Source organism: Cydia pomonella, chromosome 22 (genome assembly GCF_033807575.1).
Source record: "Cydia pomonella isolate Wapato2018A chromosome 22, ilCydPomo1, whole genome shotgun sequence".
Taxonomy (NCBI): domain Eukaryota; kingdom Metazoa; phylum Arthropoda; class Insecta; order Lepidoptera; family Tortricidae; genus Cydia; species Cydia pomonella.
In genome coordinates this window covers 6119910-6136084 of record NC_084724.1, presented here as the reverse complement: position 1 = coordinate 6136084, position 16175 = coordinate 6119910, and the positions used below count along the sequence as shown (strand labels likewise).

Genomic DNA, 16175 nt, shown 5'->3' with positions numbered 1-16175 from the left:
AGGTGTTCCAGTGCTCCGGCGACGACATGAACCTGGTGCTGACGGGCGGCGCGACGCCGGCCACGTCCCCCAAGGTGCTGTCGCCCGGTACGTTGCTCTCCCCCCCGCCCCCCGCGCCGAGAATCCTCGCGCAGCACATCGCCCACCAGAGCCTCCTCGCTCGCCAACACGAGAACTTGCTCCTCGCCTCCATGCGTCCGCCCATGCTGCCCGTGCTCCCCACTTACCAAATCCGCTCTCCTTCCCCGGCGCCACAATATCAGCTCCAACAATTCCTACCGCAACAGGTCGTTCCGATCACAAATAAGAGGTCTTATGAGCGCGCTTTTACTCAAACTGCAGAGGCGCCTCCTGCGAAGCGGCAGTACTTACCGCCTCAGTTGGCACCCTCTATATCCCTCCCTATGGGGCTATCCTACGGAACGTCCACTCCTATATTCTCCTACGCGAACACAAGCCCGATGCTATCGTACGCGAATGCGCTTCAAGCGGGTTTGCCGGCAGCTATGCCGGCCGGGTACGGTACGGCGTTGTCGGCGGCGTTACCTCCGACTATGACTACGCCGTTCCCGGCTACTTTTTCAATGCTGCAGTCCATGTATCCGTACTATCCTGGCGTTTAGAGTTTAGGTTTAGTGTTTCTTTATAACATATCAATATTAACGTCAAACGATAGACGATAGAGATAGGAAAGTTTCGCTTTAGAATACGTGTAGATATTTTACCTGACGAGAGCGAAATGAAAAAGGAAAATGCTGTTGTTTTGATTATTAATATAAAATTTTGCTACACTACGTATCGAAGGTTAACTTTTGAAAAATATTATACTATCTTTATGATCTAAGGCGCTTTGTATAGCAGAAGAATGCGGTTACTTAAACGGTTAGTATACTTATTGTTAAACTAAGGAACAGTGCCTTGGATTTTATCCGGATTTAAGTAAAATTTAAGTACATTTAAATAAAAAAAATCTCACATTTTAATAACAACAATATAGGATGATGAATATTTATATTAGAGTACTAGGGTACTAATGTCGTAAAATTATCGACAATTCGTTGAAACAGGGTAAACCAAGCTCAAAGTTTAACAGTGTTGTGTCCGTGTTATTGATATTGTAGCTTTATGAATTTATTAAAATAAGACAGCTATGGATTTAGACTAAATACACCAGTTTGACGCGTTTCGGAGATGCATTCCAAAATAAATAGAGGTTTGGTTTTTGGTCCCCGGCACATTATTTCGTAAGCTCTATTGGAACTCGTAAGAGCGAGATAATTGTAGGTATAAATATGTGTCCTCCTTACTTTGAACTTAGCACGCAAAATTATCTTTAGTTATGTTAACAATTAACAGTTATTTTTAACGGCAGTTATTAAAGCAGCTTTTCGTTACGTTAAATGCTTACTTTACTACAATCAAGTTCTTGTTGAATTTATACTGACTTTAATGTTGTTGAATCATCGTGTTTTAATCAATTAAATATAAGAATATTAGTAAGGGATGTTCCATCATTTCGTCAAATACGTTTCGCTGGTATATCATTTGGCAAATTTTCATAGCCAGAGTTGTGAATTAATTAATGACTGATCAATTACTTGCGATTCGTAAGGTTAAATAAAAATGTCCAAATAATAGAATGAATTTTATTTGCCGAGATGGTAGAGCATTATAAAAACCAGAGGTTGTTTATATTATGACAAGTTAGAGTAAGTATGATTACTTAGTTAAAATGTGATTATTTTTAACTTTAGACATTCCATGATTTAAAGACAAAGTTTTTGCCAATTTTTTTAGAGACTGATCAGAAGTCTGAAAAAATATGCTGATATCTTTTATGTACTTATGTTGGTACTTTTTGCGTTTTTATGAGTACAATGCACTTTTGTGGTTAGTATACACTTTTTATGTTAGACGTCTGTATAGATGTTGTGTTTTTTGCGTTTTTAGCACGAGGAATCAATTTAAGTAAAATTAAGTGTCTAGTATATACTGCGACATTTCGCATTTGTAAATCATATTTTGTTTATACTTATACATTCTATGCGAGTTCGAATTTTTGCTAAGATGCTTTTGCACAAGCGTAGCTATTATCTATAAAATACGTCCTATATTTTGCTTAGCGCAGTTGGTTATTCGAGCAGCAATTTTATATTAGGTTTATCGTGTCGTTAGTTATAGGTGAAGCATCGCTATTCCCATCTCTCTTTCCTTTGATTCCTTTTCCTCCTTTTCCTTTTCCAGGTCCAGGACGCATTCACTTTAACAATTTTTTGCATAGATACCAAGCTTAATGTCATCATCATTTACCTCACACCACTTAGTTTAAAAGGTATTAAAATATCAATAGATGTTTGGTACGAAATTCCAATAACTGCTAGCAGTGTCATAACGAAAAATTAAACACGTTTTGATAACGTTTCTCTCAAAATATAACGTTACAAAACAAACATGAACTAATAAAAAGTTTCTCAGTTTTGGAATTTAGTACTAAATTGGGTGACCTGTATAATGAACTTAGTATTCTTTAAATTAACGTCATGTTGTCTATGGTGTTGCCATGCCTCAATCACTATAGGTCCTGGGCTTTCACATGGTGGAAAGGCTAATATATTTGTTCTGTCATTCTAAAATGTATTTACTGATAAATTGCCCTGGTTCAAGTTTTCGTACGATAATAGTTTCCCTTTCACTCTTACATGTGTAAGAAGGAGAGGATACTTTATGTCAATGAAAATTTGTTTAGGGATCTTCATTGTAACTTTGGCTTTAAACAAAATTATAATGAATAATATATTATACGTACCTACTAAGTATACCATGCAATTGTTTACATGGCGATGAAGTGTGTAACTTAATTGGTGTATCCGAGGGGTCGTGTTTTGGAAAATGGGCATGTTTTGTGGTAAATCGGTAAGTTGCACTCATTACTATATATATATTTATGAAGGACATTCCCATCGTGTAGAGTTCTATTCGAGATATTGGTAATCACTAGTTTTTGAAACTGTCGTTTTGTACGAGACCGGTGACTATTATAATAACGTTTTTTCTGTGATTTTTTAATGTAAAGAGTGTAACACTGGGTATACCGGTTATTTACAATTCTACCGTTTGTCGTTTTGAACCCTCAGTTCCAAGCAAAAACGAATGTGTTCTCATTTAACATGATTCTTATATTTATCAGATTCCTTGAATTTCCTTAAAAAAATAACAGAGAAACGTTATTGTTAAAGTACTTTCAACGGCAGATTTGTCACTCGATTAGTGGTTCATAATTTCTGAATAGATCTAAGGTTAGCATGGATTGCTTAATTTATATTATTTTAAGGACGGGGTTGCATGGCTCGACGTGTCTTTCGCTTTGTAGAGTGAACGTTTTCCACAGCACAGCCGCCGGATACAACGACATATTCAATGAATTGTACAAGGTTCTATACTTGGTGTTATGGTCTCTTAACCTTCCTTGGTAAGTTCCATTTTAAAGTGATGTTTATGTATGATAGAAATCGTTTTTTACTGATAGAAAATTAACGTTTATGTTACTAATAGAAGTAATTATGTATCCATACATATTTGAACTGGCATATTTCGTATGTTTTATTAAAATAATATCCATTTTTAATAGTTATTTATTAACATTACTCTTGTAGAAGTCTACACTACATAACTTTAACGCGTTATCAATTTACCAAGATAACGGTTATCGAGACCATAATGCTCGTTCCTGACTAGGTATTCGGGTATCCCCCAGTCATTTAGCGCTATATCCACAGCTTTTTCTTCTGCTATTCTGAGCCTTTATATGCTTTCACTTCGAATTATATATTTCAACGATCTTTTTAGTGCTATAAAAATGTTTTTGCGTTATTGATGACATTAATAAAAGTTATGTTTTCTAACGACCTTTAAAACTATCGGTTTATTATAAATTCTTAAAATAAAATTATTCCATATTTAGTTACGTAAAGTGGTGCTCTTATACGTATTTGGAACTTTTATGAAATTTTGATTCAATGTTATGTACTAACATGAAATTCAGTAACTTTTAACTTGTAGTTTAAAAATAATGAAGACAGATGCATGGGTAATATAACACAGTAATATGAAACGATCTAGTGCAAAAAGTTGTTGAAATATAGTTTTTTTAAACAGTGACTGGGGGAAGTGGTGTGAGGAATAGGTAGAATTCTCGTTAGCATAACGGTTTAAATCAACGGTTAATTTTAACGGAAACATTATTAATGATTAAAAATACAAGCTTAATTTCGGTTATCGGTTGCTATTTCTTGCTAATTTTGAATCACGCCCAAGTTATATTTGGAATCACTATAACGGAAATTTAGCTTTTATTTTTACTTTCATAAACATCAATAAGTAGAACTAAGGCGTTCCGTGTAATTTTAATCACCTTGTTAGTATCGCATTGATTTTTATTATAATTATTATAGTTGGCTAATTATAGTTTATTGCGTATTTTTAAATAAAGCGATAATCTTCGTGATATTGCAAGTTTCTCTGGTTGGTTGGTTGTGCTATTTTTGTTTCTTCGTAGGCTTGTGTCCATAGAATTGGTACTGTGAAGGGTCTAACACACTTGGCTTGTCCTCGCCCTACAAATTGACGTCAGTATATGTTCTACTAACATACGTTATATATCTCACTGCTATATAATCACTTTATTTACAAACCATGCTATATTAAAATAATACTTATCGGTTTTTTTTTCAGGCATGTAGATATAAGTACCTACACAATCTTAGATTTAGGTATCTACTTATGGAATACAATTACATTATACCGTATATTCAAATATCTTTAGGGTGCACATTACTACACATGTACAATCGTTCACGGAACAAAATGTTTAAACCACTGCACATCTTCATCCATTTGCAGGTTATATATCACAAAATATTCCCTTCACAGGTGACCGAGCCATTACTCAAATAGCACAATCATCCCGTCCTCCCCTAACATATAGCTTAAATTAACTATGTTTATGGTCAATAACTAGGCAGTTAACAAGCTGAGCTCTCTGATTGACCGGCCAATTGAGGTCAATTAACCAACCACAGAGCTGCTGCAGTCTAGTAACCCGTAGATAATGCCTATATACCTAAATATATGTAACATTATTACGGCTCCTTGATTTGCTCTGGACTTATTTGAGGATCATGCAGACTGACATGAATATTTGTGTTAAAAGACTTCCTAGTTAGAACATTGGCTAAAAAGTCTCCGGGGGAAGGTTCCTTCACAAAAAAGCACAGGTTTCATAAATGATAATACGTACATTAAGGCCAGCCTAGACTACGACATTATTGTCCATGTTATGTTTTGTGTGGTGGGTACAATTGCTGATGTTTTAATTACATCGATTGTTTTCATTTACTGTTTGATATAAATAATGATATCTATAATTATGTTGCATGAAAACTGCGTAATTCCAACGTCAGTAGTCGCTCAACGGATACTAAATAAAGAAATATATTTTGCAAAATTTAAGAAATTACATTCTCCTCTGATATTTTGCAAAATTATAAAGTTGAGCCAAACCAATACATATTTGAATTATAATAACGCGGCGTGTCACAAAGTTAACTAGACTGACATTATTCATGTCGCAGTCTATGCTTGCCTTTACATGACCTGCTTCCGAATGCATGTAAAGGTGACAGAGATGGATAAACATGTATAACAGGGATCTCCGCTTAGTGTGTTGTAGAAGAAATGTTTTTGTGCTTAATATAATGGATTTAAGAGGGTCCCTTAATGGCCAGGTGTAGCATACAGCTGAAGAAGTAAGTATACATTGTTGAGGGTTCACAACAAAGTTTCCTTCTGTTTATTATTGCACTACAACCTCAGCTTAATGATTTTGCTTTTCAATTTGCTACCGGTTCTTTTGAAGTAAGCTCAAGTTATACCAAATAATTTATGTTTTTGTTATTTTCTTCCACGATTTTGTTTTTGAGTTGTAAAAACGAAACGTGACTTTTTCGGTGATTAGTTTTTCAATGGCTCCAATAAAAGATACATCATTAAATTATTTTTAAAAAGTCCGTACTCCTCAGTCAGTTACGATTCTCATCTACTGTATATCCTCCCGCGTTTCAGCTTAATACATATTCTCTTTTCTGGGAAAATTGGGAGCGTCATAAAACAAGCAGACAAATAAATCTCTTAATATTACGGAAAAGTATTTATGCTTAGCTTTAGTTAACCTGAGGTCGTAGTAGGGTACTCGGCAAGCATAAGTCTGGTAAAGTCCGCAGCTTGGTGTCGGCGGCGCCGTGTGTAACAGATTGGTGTAAGTTGCGCACTGCTTTGGTGGACTGTTAACGTACTGAGACTCTGATGGTGAGTGTTCATCTTGTTTTTTAATACATACATTGTGTATGTCTCTTTGTATCGTTACTTACGCAATGACGTTTAATGTTTATCTGAGAGATTTTGGTTCATAACGTTATTTACCGTTATCGAACAACGGTACTAGAATTTTTATTTTTTTCTTGTCGTATAATGTTATTTTTTTATTGAATAAGAGTCAAAAACTCTCAGTTATACATGGTAACCTTCACAACAAGAAAAAATATCTACATATCTATTTATATGGGCTCTATAAGCACCTAAGGAAATACATTAGTGGGTCCTATTGGGAAATAGCATTTGACATATTATATAATTATACTAAAATATTAACATGAAATCTGAAAATTGATATAATTACATCATACATTCTAAATATAGTACCTAGTAGTTATTGCGTGACTAACAAAACTGCATGATTTCTGTGTACCGTTTATTTACTTCAATGGTTACTCGAAATATTATATGATCCGTCTCCATTGGTAATCGCAAACATAAAATATAACTTTAGAATCATTATAAAATATATTCTAATATTTTTCCGAATTTATTAATCATAAACCATGAACCAAGGCCCTGAGGTACTTAGAATATTTCAATAAATATGTTATTACGTTGTTAGTACCTTAGACCATTGCGAAGTCATGTAATTTACACGCGCATTCAGAAGTGTCAAGTTTTCGTTTGAGTAGCATTGAGTGCTCATCTATTTCCTTGAAATGCTATTAGTTATTTGTAATATAATATGAATATTTTTACGACTAAACCTAGCTATGTTCATAATATTAATGGCCTACACTAGTAGGCCATTATATTATAGAGAGTAATTAAAATAATTTAGTATATAACTTAGTGCTGTAGTAAGTTTAGTATATAACAAACCGGAGGATGTGTCTCAAAACCTACAATCCTAATTAGTTCAGTTAAAAAAAAAAAAAAAAACAACAAGCATTTATTTAGAAGTGGCTTATATACATATAGTCTGATGATTATGAAACTTAAATCATATTGAATTCTTATAGTTTCACATCCTATAAACTTAAATATGGCGTTATATGATATGACATACATATAAGCATGCTGAATAAAGGTTTATGCACAGGGCCACTCACATATTACTACCCGACCATGGGCCCGACGCTGCCGCCGCCGCTGGTCTACTGGGGGTACCCCACGCCGCCTGTGTCGCCCGCACATTACTACCACCCGCCTCACCATCCGCAGACTATGGTAACGAACACTTGTACGAGTTCTTGTACCTATTTTATATCAAAATCAATCCGAAACTGCACGCTGCGATCGGGATAAGCCTATATACTCGTATGTTCATAACGCGGTTTCGCTCACATTCCGTGGCGGCGTGCGGATTCGCATCCAATCTAAATATGTACCTTAAGTTAAGAGGATACAGGAGGATAAATATCTCATAAAAACGATGTTTTTCCTCCAAAATTAAACCAGCAAATGTAATGAAATTTTGAAAACCAAATGGTAATGAAATTATCTGTGTCGGACTTGTTTGCTTTTTAGGCTAATTGATTTCAGTTTTGAATACCATGATTCTATTTGCGGCCTAGGTTTTGAAGTGCACTAGCGCCATAAGAAACAAAAATATCAAAAAGAGCAAAACAGTCCGACACAAATATTAATAATAATAATTTGTGTAAAAAATCATTGCACTAGCTTCAAAAACCACGGAGAGGAAACAGTCGAGTACGTTTGTATGAAGAAATGACCACTCCTGTTACTGTGTGTTGTGTGTGTGTAACTTTGCCAAGCAATATAAGTATACTCGACACTCGGAGTTTTGCAAGCGCACGAACGGTGAGCGAAAAATCAACCAGCTGCTGATATTTTATTTTATACCAAGTCGGTTGCATTAAATTAAACCATGCAGCCTTCTTGAGAGTAAGCAGTTACCGTAGCCAAGCCCAGTTTCAATCACATGAAAAATTATTACTTTTAGCTATTGCATTATTTTTTATTTTATTTTTTCATAGCTAACTATAAAAAATCAATTTCGAAAGAGACTAAAGGAAATTAAATCCTATGTTTAATTGTTTTACAGATGCCGGATGTGGTGTCAGTTGGAGGCGGGTCCCCCCTCCCCATCCCCCCTCCCGCGGCGTGTCCGGAATGGCCCATATACATGGTCAATTAGTCAAGCATCTTGTTGGCTCAAAACTAATTAGACCTATAGACCGTAGCAATCACAACACAACAAAAAAATAATGAAGTTTATTTTTTAAACATTTCGATAGTCTATTTGATGATGTTTATCAAATTATTTTTTTTTTTAACGTTACAAGCACGCGTGTTGTTTTAATATGTTGACAGCGATGCTTAGTTTTAAATGTTTTTGAAAATTGTATTTTAAGATATTTATGCAACAGAAAGTAAAACATCACTTGCCATCAATTTCTAACAAAATAATAGTTTAATGGCTCAAGTATAGTAGTGATATTTTGAGACAAATAATTATATCATTATGATATTATTTTTATTTAAAAATATATTTTATTTATAAATAAGCTATACGTTACGTTTTAGCATTTTTTTTCAATGTTATTTCGCAAAAAATCTATATCTGTTGTTATTTTTTATAACCATTTGTTGGGACTAGGGTTTGCAATCCGGATCCGAAATGTATGAAATTATCTGGATCCGAATTTGCGGATCTTTTCATACATTTCAGATCTGTCGTGCAAACCCTAGGCAGTGTACCAGTATGCAAGATTTTTTACAAATATTTTTTAACTTATGCAGATATAACGATTTACATTAAAAAGTAAATCGTGCAAGTCTATAACAATGTTATAAGTAAGTACATATCTTATTTATGAATCTTTTGTAATAATCTATTAAACTCTTTGCGTAGTTCCTCTCACTCTTCAAATATTTTTAACATATTATTTTGTATTCTGTATAATATCCTAATCTAAAAACAACGAAACGCAGTGATATATAAACGGTGCTGTTTGTTAATTATTTTTGTAGAAAATAAACCAAATAAATATGTTATCAAAATAATATCTATTATACACTAGACTTTTAGTTTAAGACAACGCTCAATTAGAAATAGCTAAATAAATCGAGAATTTAGTTAATAGGCCATACTTTTAAGATTTTTCACCTACTTGAGCATTTTCTCACTGTATAAATAAAAGGATTAAAGTTGCATGTAATACTTGGTTAAGTCCATTTTAAAACGATTTTGAATCTTCAAAACATAAGACTTAGACTATGTGTTGTTTTAAGTGAACATTGCTCATTAGACTAAGAATCGCAATATGCTCAAGTGGCGTTTACATCTTGAGCCTGCCAAGCCAGATTTGACTTCGTTATTTATGGTAAAGTACAGGTGTTGTCTTGCCAAAATACTGATTGGGCTTATCATGTTCATGATGAGCTAGAAACTGTTATATGTATTTGGCTTGTGTAGTTTAGAAATTAGATAGTTATTTCCTTTATCGTGTTGACTGTTTTTACTATTTTTTGTAAAGAAAACGATTTATCTTATACTTTTTAGATCGCCCTGATGCTAATACAGGAATAATCATCAACACATAAAAGATTTCCATAAAACAATCCTAAATCATATTAGCCATTAATTAAATTTAATTTACTAGGCATAATATCTAATTTAGAAGTTAAATATAAACAACATAATCTTCAATGTCTTCCAATTTTGTAAAATAGTATTGTATTTATTTAAGTACGTCACAAATTATTGTGATAGTTATAATAACTAAAGTTTAGACACAATAATAAATCGTTATTATATGGCGTTAATAAACGTTACGTGAGAAAGTTTGTAAAAAACGTTAAAATAACTTTATTTAATGACTTAAATTAATATAAAAATGATATTAATATGAAATTTTAAGATCGAATAATTTTCATTTGTTATCATTATATGTATTATGTTTTGTATTAGACAGTAGTTGTTGTTAGTTACATTCAAAATCGTTAAAATTACAATCAGTTCTAAAAAGCAATATTGCATATATGGTTTTATATATGAACATTTTCGAAAGAATTGATTTTTAAGTATTGGTCAGTAGTTGTTGTTTTTAAGTTTTAAACCATGACGTTGGAAGCTATCATGACCACATATTATTTTAAATGAATTATTTTACTTCTGTTAAATGTTTCTTATTATAACGTCATTTTTATGTGTATGTATTTTGTTGTTCTACTATTGATGACAATGAGACAAATACGGTTGGCCTCAAAGTCGCTGAAAGAAATACTTCACACGCCTTATTTAATTCAGTTGTCCTAACTGGCATCCTAAGTAGGATCCTAAAGAAATGATTCTACTTATCGCAGTCCAGACTCTTAAGGAGCCCACTGATTACCAGTTCGCCGGAAGGTATAGGCCTGTCAGTTATTCGCAAAAGCTGATAATCGCGAATAACCGACAGGCCGATATCGTCCGGAGAACTGGTAATTAGTAGGCCACTTTAGGTAGGTATTAATAGCGGTTGAGCGTTTAAATTTTTTTATTGAAAACCATCTCACAGATCCTATTCTTTTTGGGTTCATCGAACTCAGAATCATTTTAATTCTGCAAAAAAATTGTATGGAAATTTTAGTTTACCTACGTCACGTACAAGTACAAGTGAAAAAAATCCACACTAAAAAGTGATGTAATGGAACGGACATTTTGAGACATCTTTTTTAATGGTAGGGTGGAGAATGCTCACGGGTCTGAGTATGACCCCAAGAAAGTTCGGATTTGTAAGGCTCAGTTTTTCATAATTTTTTTTTTTTTCAATAGACCTAATGTGTAAAGCGCTTTAGCACTAGCCGAGGCTGATGGTAGGAGCGTTGCACGATAAAAAAATATGTTTAACAATGCTTATGCGTTTAACGCTTAACACATCTTACTTAATGCAGTAATTGACGACAGGGACCCAGCAATACGTATATGCAAGTGTGATGCAGATATCTCTACTCTACCGTGTCAAAAGTAACTGCGTCTCTGTTGCTAGTTACCGAATTAGGTAAGTTAAGTGCTATAGGGAAGCCGATAGGAATGCGTTCACCAATGGGAACCGCACCTAGCACGGTCCAGCTACCTCGCGTTATGGCACAGCTCTGAGGACCTACCACGAAAATAGAAAATCTAAATTTCGCTATCTGACTCTGTTATTCTTCCATATTCGTGCGATAAAGAAGCAGATATCGAAATTTCGATTTTCACTTAGAGGCCCACTGTTTCACAGCGTTATTTGACATAATATATATTTATTATGAGTATAGTACTTTTCGCATATCGTTGTTCATACAATAACAATACAAAATATAACATAAAATTCATCATATAATTTGTATCCATGCATAAATTACCTTTGTAAAAACTATTGAGGCCTTATGTCCTATTTTCACCTTAATCGACCTATATAAGATTCTTGAAAAGTTTATTTATGTAGATATAGCCTACATCTTGTTTTTTAAAGAAACTCACTGAAAGATAGGCTCATTAGGATTTCCTAGGTACTTAATTCAAACATGGCAAAACAAATTAATTTATATTAGTCTTTTTATTTAAAGTTGTAGGTACACTGCACTCATTATTTCCTTTTGTTAGGATTGAAAGAGTTCGTGATTATAAGTAGAAATAACAAAAATCAATGATATTATGTCTCCAGATACGTTATAGATAGGCGTTCCAGAATTTAAGCGCTTACCTTATTGTACAAATTGTACATTGATTGTATATTGTGCGCCTTGGCAAGCCAGAAATGTGCACGTGCTAACGAGATCTCGCACACCGAAAGAGACAAGCGAGTATTACAAATTGAATTTAAACTATCGTGAGACATACTATCATTAAACTCATTTTACGGTTTAAACTCGCGTTATTTTAGTAACTCGCACGACATTTTTCATGTTGTGAGTTCGTGTTGTTTGTGGCTTAAAGTGTTAGGTGGCCCAAATCCAAACACACCACTATGCCTGCGTACAACGACAGCGCAAGACCTCGTCCAACTGCTTCTCTCAGCGCGCGCGCAGCGGCTCGCAACTGCAAGCGAAGCCCGGCGGTCGTGAACGCTGCTCGTACTGTAGTGCGTGAGAAAAGCGACCTTGGGTCTCCACAGGTCGCGCGAGTGGCTAAAAAAAACACGTGTGTTTAAATAGTAAAATTAGTTTAATGTGACTATGACAAAGATGAATGGTGTGCGAAAATTAATCAACAAAAACGGTTCATTCGTAGGTAATGAAATAAATATCGAAGTTTTATTTGTACTCCTTATGTACAGAGTAGTATAATCAATCTATAGTTATATAATATATAGGTATCATTGATAAAAATCCCAAATTTGAAAAAGTGTAGTGCATAATAGTACAACTTTAAATATTACGACCCATATTGCTATTACATATACAAATAACATTTATTTTATAATAATTACACTGCAGTTTACCTGTGTTACCTATTATTTTATTGAGATCTGAAAGATTTTTAATACAAATTATTATCAGAACTATTTTATATAAAATCTTTAGTACTATTGTAATTATTATAATTTTGTTACTTTTTTTTATAGAAAGTGCCACTTCATAATAATATTTTTCCTTGGAAGTGGTACTTTGAAATTGTTACCTACTTTCTGTTGATTTTTATATAAATCTGTTGATGTCGTAGTGTTACTTTTAGTATTTTAGATAGATTTAGTCAAATTAGAACGTGCAATGTTAGAAATTAGACATGTCTCGATGTTTAATGCCAAAAGTTGTTTGGTTTCATATCATACAAAGTAGTGAATTGTTCCGATAAATATATATAGATCCATCATAAAATGCATTTTTATTGTTAGGTACCTTACCTACACATTTCTCTACACTAACCTTCACCGTGCATGTGTATGGTGGTCAGGTGCTGTCTCTTCATCTTAATTGTGTTAATAAAAAAACTTTTATAGTCTATAGACTATATATTAATATTTGTAGGGATTCAATATCCCGTACATTCATAATTAAATTCTTTAATACCTTAAATTCTTCACCTTTTGACTCCCAAGCCCCGGTCGACGGTCCCAAAAATACGCAACACGTAAAATACCAAGATTCATTAAATGTTCTTTAAGTTTAGACGTAGATAAGGACTTAGCAGAATTTTGTCTAATATTTCTCGAGTTTCTTGACGTGTACCTAATACTATTTACCTGAATGTTGTTTCGTTGGGGCGTCATTAACAGTAAAAAGGGATTAATTTCGTTAAAACTGTATGAACTAATCAAGGTTTCGCTAAAATAAAACACTCGCATACATAATTTCCTTTTATTCGTTACGTCACCACACTTAGTATGACACATAATGTAGACCTTAAATTTAAGTAAACCTAACAAGTTATAATTGTTATAAAGAACAACTGGAAAAACGCTATGACAATTTGATGATGCTGCTATACCACCGAGACCCAGTATATTGTATCATTTGTAACCTCTAGGGCGGTGGAACCAGTAATGGACAGTTCATTCTAAATTCAAAGATTAGGTACGGTGAGGGCGTCCGCTAGCTGGCGCGGGTGCACGGAGCGGGCGAGCGCACGCGGGTGCCATTGCAGGTAAAATCCGTCGCACTCGCATTCGTTCATGCTAGTTAGCGTTGCTGATACTATTTTTCGTTTACTCGCTCCGTGCAACTGCGCCAGCTAGCGGACTCCCTAATAAATAGAATGTTAAAGCTCGACCAGAAATATATGATCATTGTCGAGAGGGCGCTGATGTTCTCATGTATAGGGTGACAGTTCAGTTTAGTATGAAAAATTTAGTTTCAGTGAAATTCCGCAATATGGCGTATGCATAACCCTAATAAGTTGATGTCCATCATTGGTTACTATCAATTACTTTTAATCTTTAGTATCTTTAAAATAACATTGATATCCATAGTTAACAATTAATTCCAATTGTAATTAATTTTTATTTCTTGTGCACTTTACTCATGCAATATTAGTTACCGAGTCACAATTATACTAGGTCGTACGAGGCGAGTTCTCGAAATATCTGTTTCATCGGCGCGTGAAATAAGCGGATACTTGAGATGAATTAATATTTACCACAACTGAAGATTTTATATTTAAATTCCAAAGTTTACCAATATTTAGCCATCAACAATATTGGCTTCGACGAAACCATATGAACTGACTGGAGAAAGATTTTTTTTTAAAGAATGGCATTGAATTAATTTTCATTGCTTATTTCATAATTTATATTAACGCACCCATGAAACACACGCATGTGAAAATGACCAATTTACATATTCGATGATTACGACGTGACTATTTACACTACTTACTTACAAAAATATTTCGCTCGCGTTGAGTTCAACACTTGCTACATTCACCCTCCTAAGTCCCAAACATTACAACGCAAATTGAATCAAATGTAATGTAAAAATAAAGTTGAATTTTGCTTTTTTGTCTTTTTTTAAATTTTGAGACTTAGGTGGTTATAACACCGATTTATAAGAATAGAAGACTTAAGCTGGCAGGAATATAAGGGCATGATTATACGAATGTTTAAAAACACAATAGTAGCAATATATGGTAAACGGACACCACAGCTTAAGGCGTAAGCAACTCCATAGATAAAACAGCGATGCCGTCCATAAATATCTGTAGATTTAGGTATAAGGGCGTCGGGCGCTAGCGTTTACACGTGTGGGTATAATTCGTCACACGCGTCCGCGCCAGTTAGCGCCGCTCATACTATTTTTCGTTAACCCGCTCACCCGCTACGTGTAACCGCGCCAGCTAGCGGACGCCCTGGATCAGGTCTTTCACTTCCAACTAAATTCTCTAAAATCTTTGCAACATTTCGCGCCACTATCTCAAGTTATGAAGGTTATTTGGTTAGGTAAACGTCTTAATGTTTGACAGCTTAATTTTTATATTCGACCACTGATCGATACGTTTTTAAAAATTCGTATAACCAAACCTGGAAATTGTTCGGTACAAACGTACAAAGCAAAATTCGGATTGATGACACTACGCTACAGACTTAAAAAATATAAAAAGCATTAAAAAATGGTGTAAACCCACATATATACCATCACAACCCCCGTCTGATCACAGTCCTTACCAGTGTTACGTATAATCTATTTATAGGCCTAGTGCATCATTTTCTGTATTTTTATCGATCATGTATTTAGGTAATATTAGAATATTTCACTTCTAGTGGAACGCTTTACATCATAAACAAAAACATCACTTAGGCGTTAAGCGACTACGTCCGGTTTTGTACATGGCTACCGACAGCTACACTCAAGAAAACCAGACATCGTCGCCTAACCCGGACAATTGTCCGGCGAAAACACCGGACATCTACAACCGGCCTTACACGCCTCGCTACAGCGAGCTAAAACCTTACTTGAAAGTGTGAAGGTTACTTTGACAGCGTCCGCCATAACATCTATAGTTGTCAAAGGCGTTCAAAAGGTTAAATCACTCTAAACCGCTTGCTGCGCCATTCTAATATTGTATCTTATGTGTAAAAAATATGCTACAATGTTTTATCAAGTTTTTTTTAGGAATAATAGGAAATTGCGAAATAATTTTTCGGTTCGCGTCTACTTTCGGCCCGCTGCACTAAACGAAGTTGCCGATTTCCAGCTCCGTCGAACTGAAAAATAAAATGCACATCTTGGACAGTAAATAAGAATGTCTCAGATATTGATTGGTGTTACTGTCCTAGTTATGTAATATCAAAGAGAGTTTGAAATAGAGGTGTATTGTTAAAGAAAACTTTGTAGCGACGTAAATTTACTGCCATCTTTCGACACATGTTTAACCC

General features: G+C 34.4%; 1 protein-coding gene across 3 annotated transcripts in view; it reads left to right on the top strand.

Moving 5' to 3' along the window:
• LOC133530109 (RNA-binding protein fusilli) overlaps positions 1 to 13182 on the top strand; it is a 128262-nt gene extending 115080 nt beyond the window's left edge. The window contains exons 14-16 of one of the 3 annotated variants that reach the window (XM_061867943.1): positions 3 to 87; positions 7475 to 7615; positions 8441 to 13182. In XM_061867943.1, coding sequence (XP_061723927.1) covers positions 3 to 87; positions 7475 to 7615; positions 8441 to 8604 — 390 coding nt within the window. In that variant the 3' untranslated portion in view covers positions 8605 to 13182. Of the gene's footprint in view, positions 1 to 2; positions 4505 to 7474; positions 7616 to 8440 lie in introns of those variants that run through there. The other 2 variants (XM_061867944.1, XM_061867942.1) reach the window with 2 other exon arrangements.
• The last annotated feature ends 2993 nt before the right edge of the window (positions 13183 to 16175 follow it).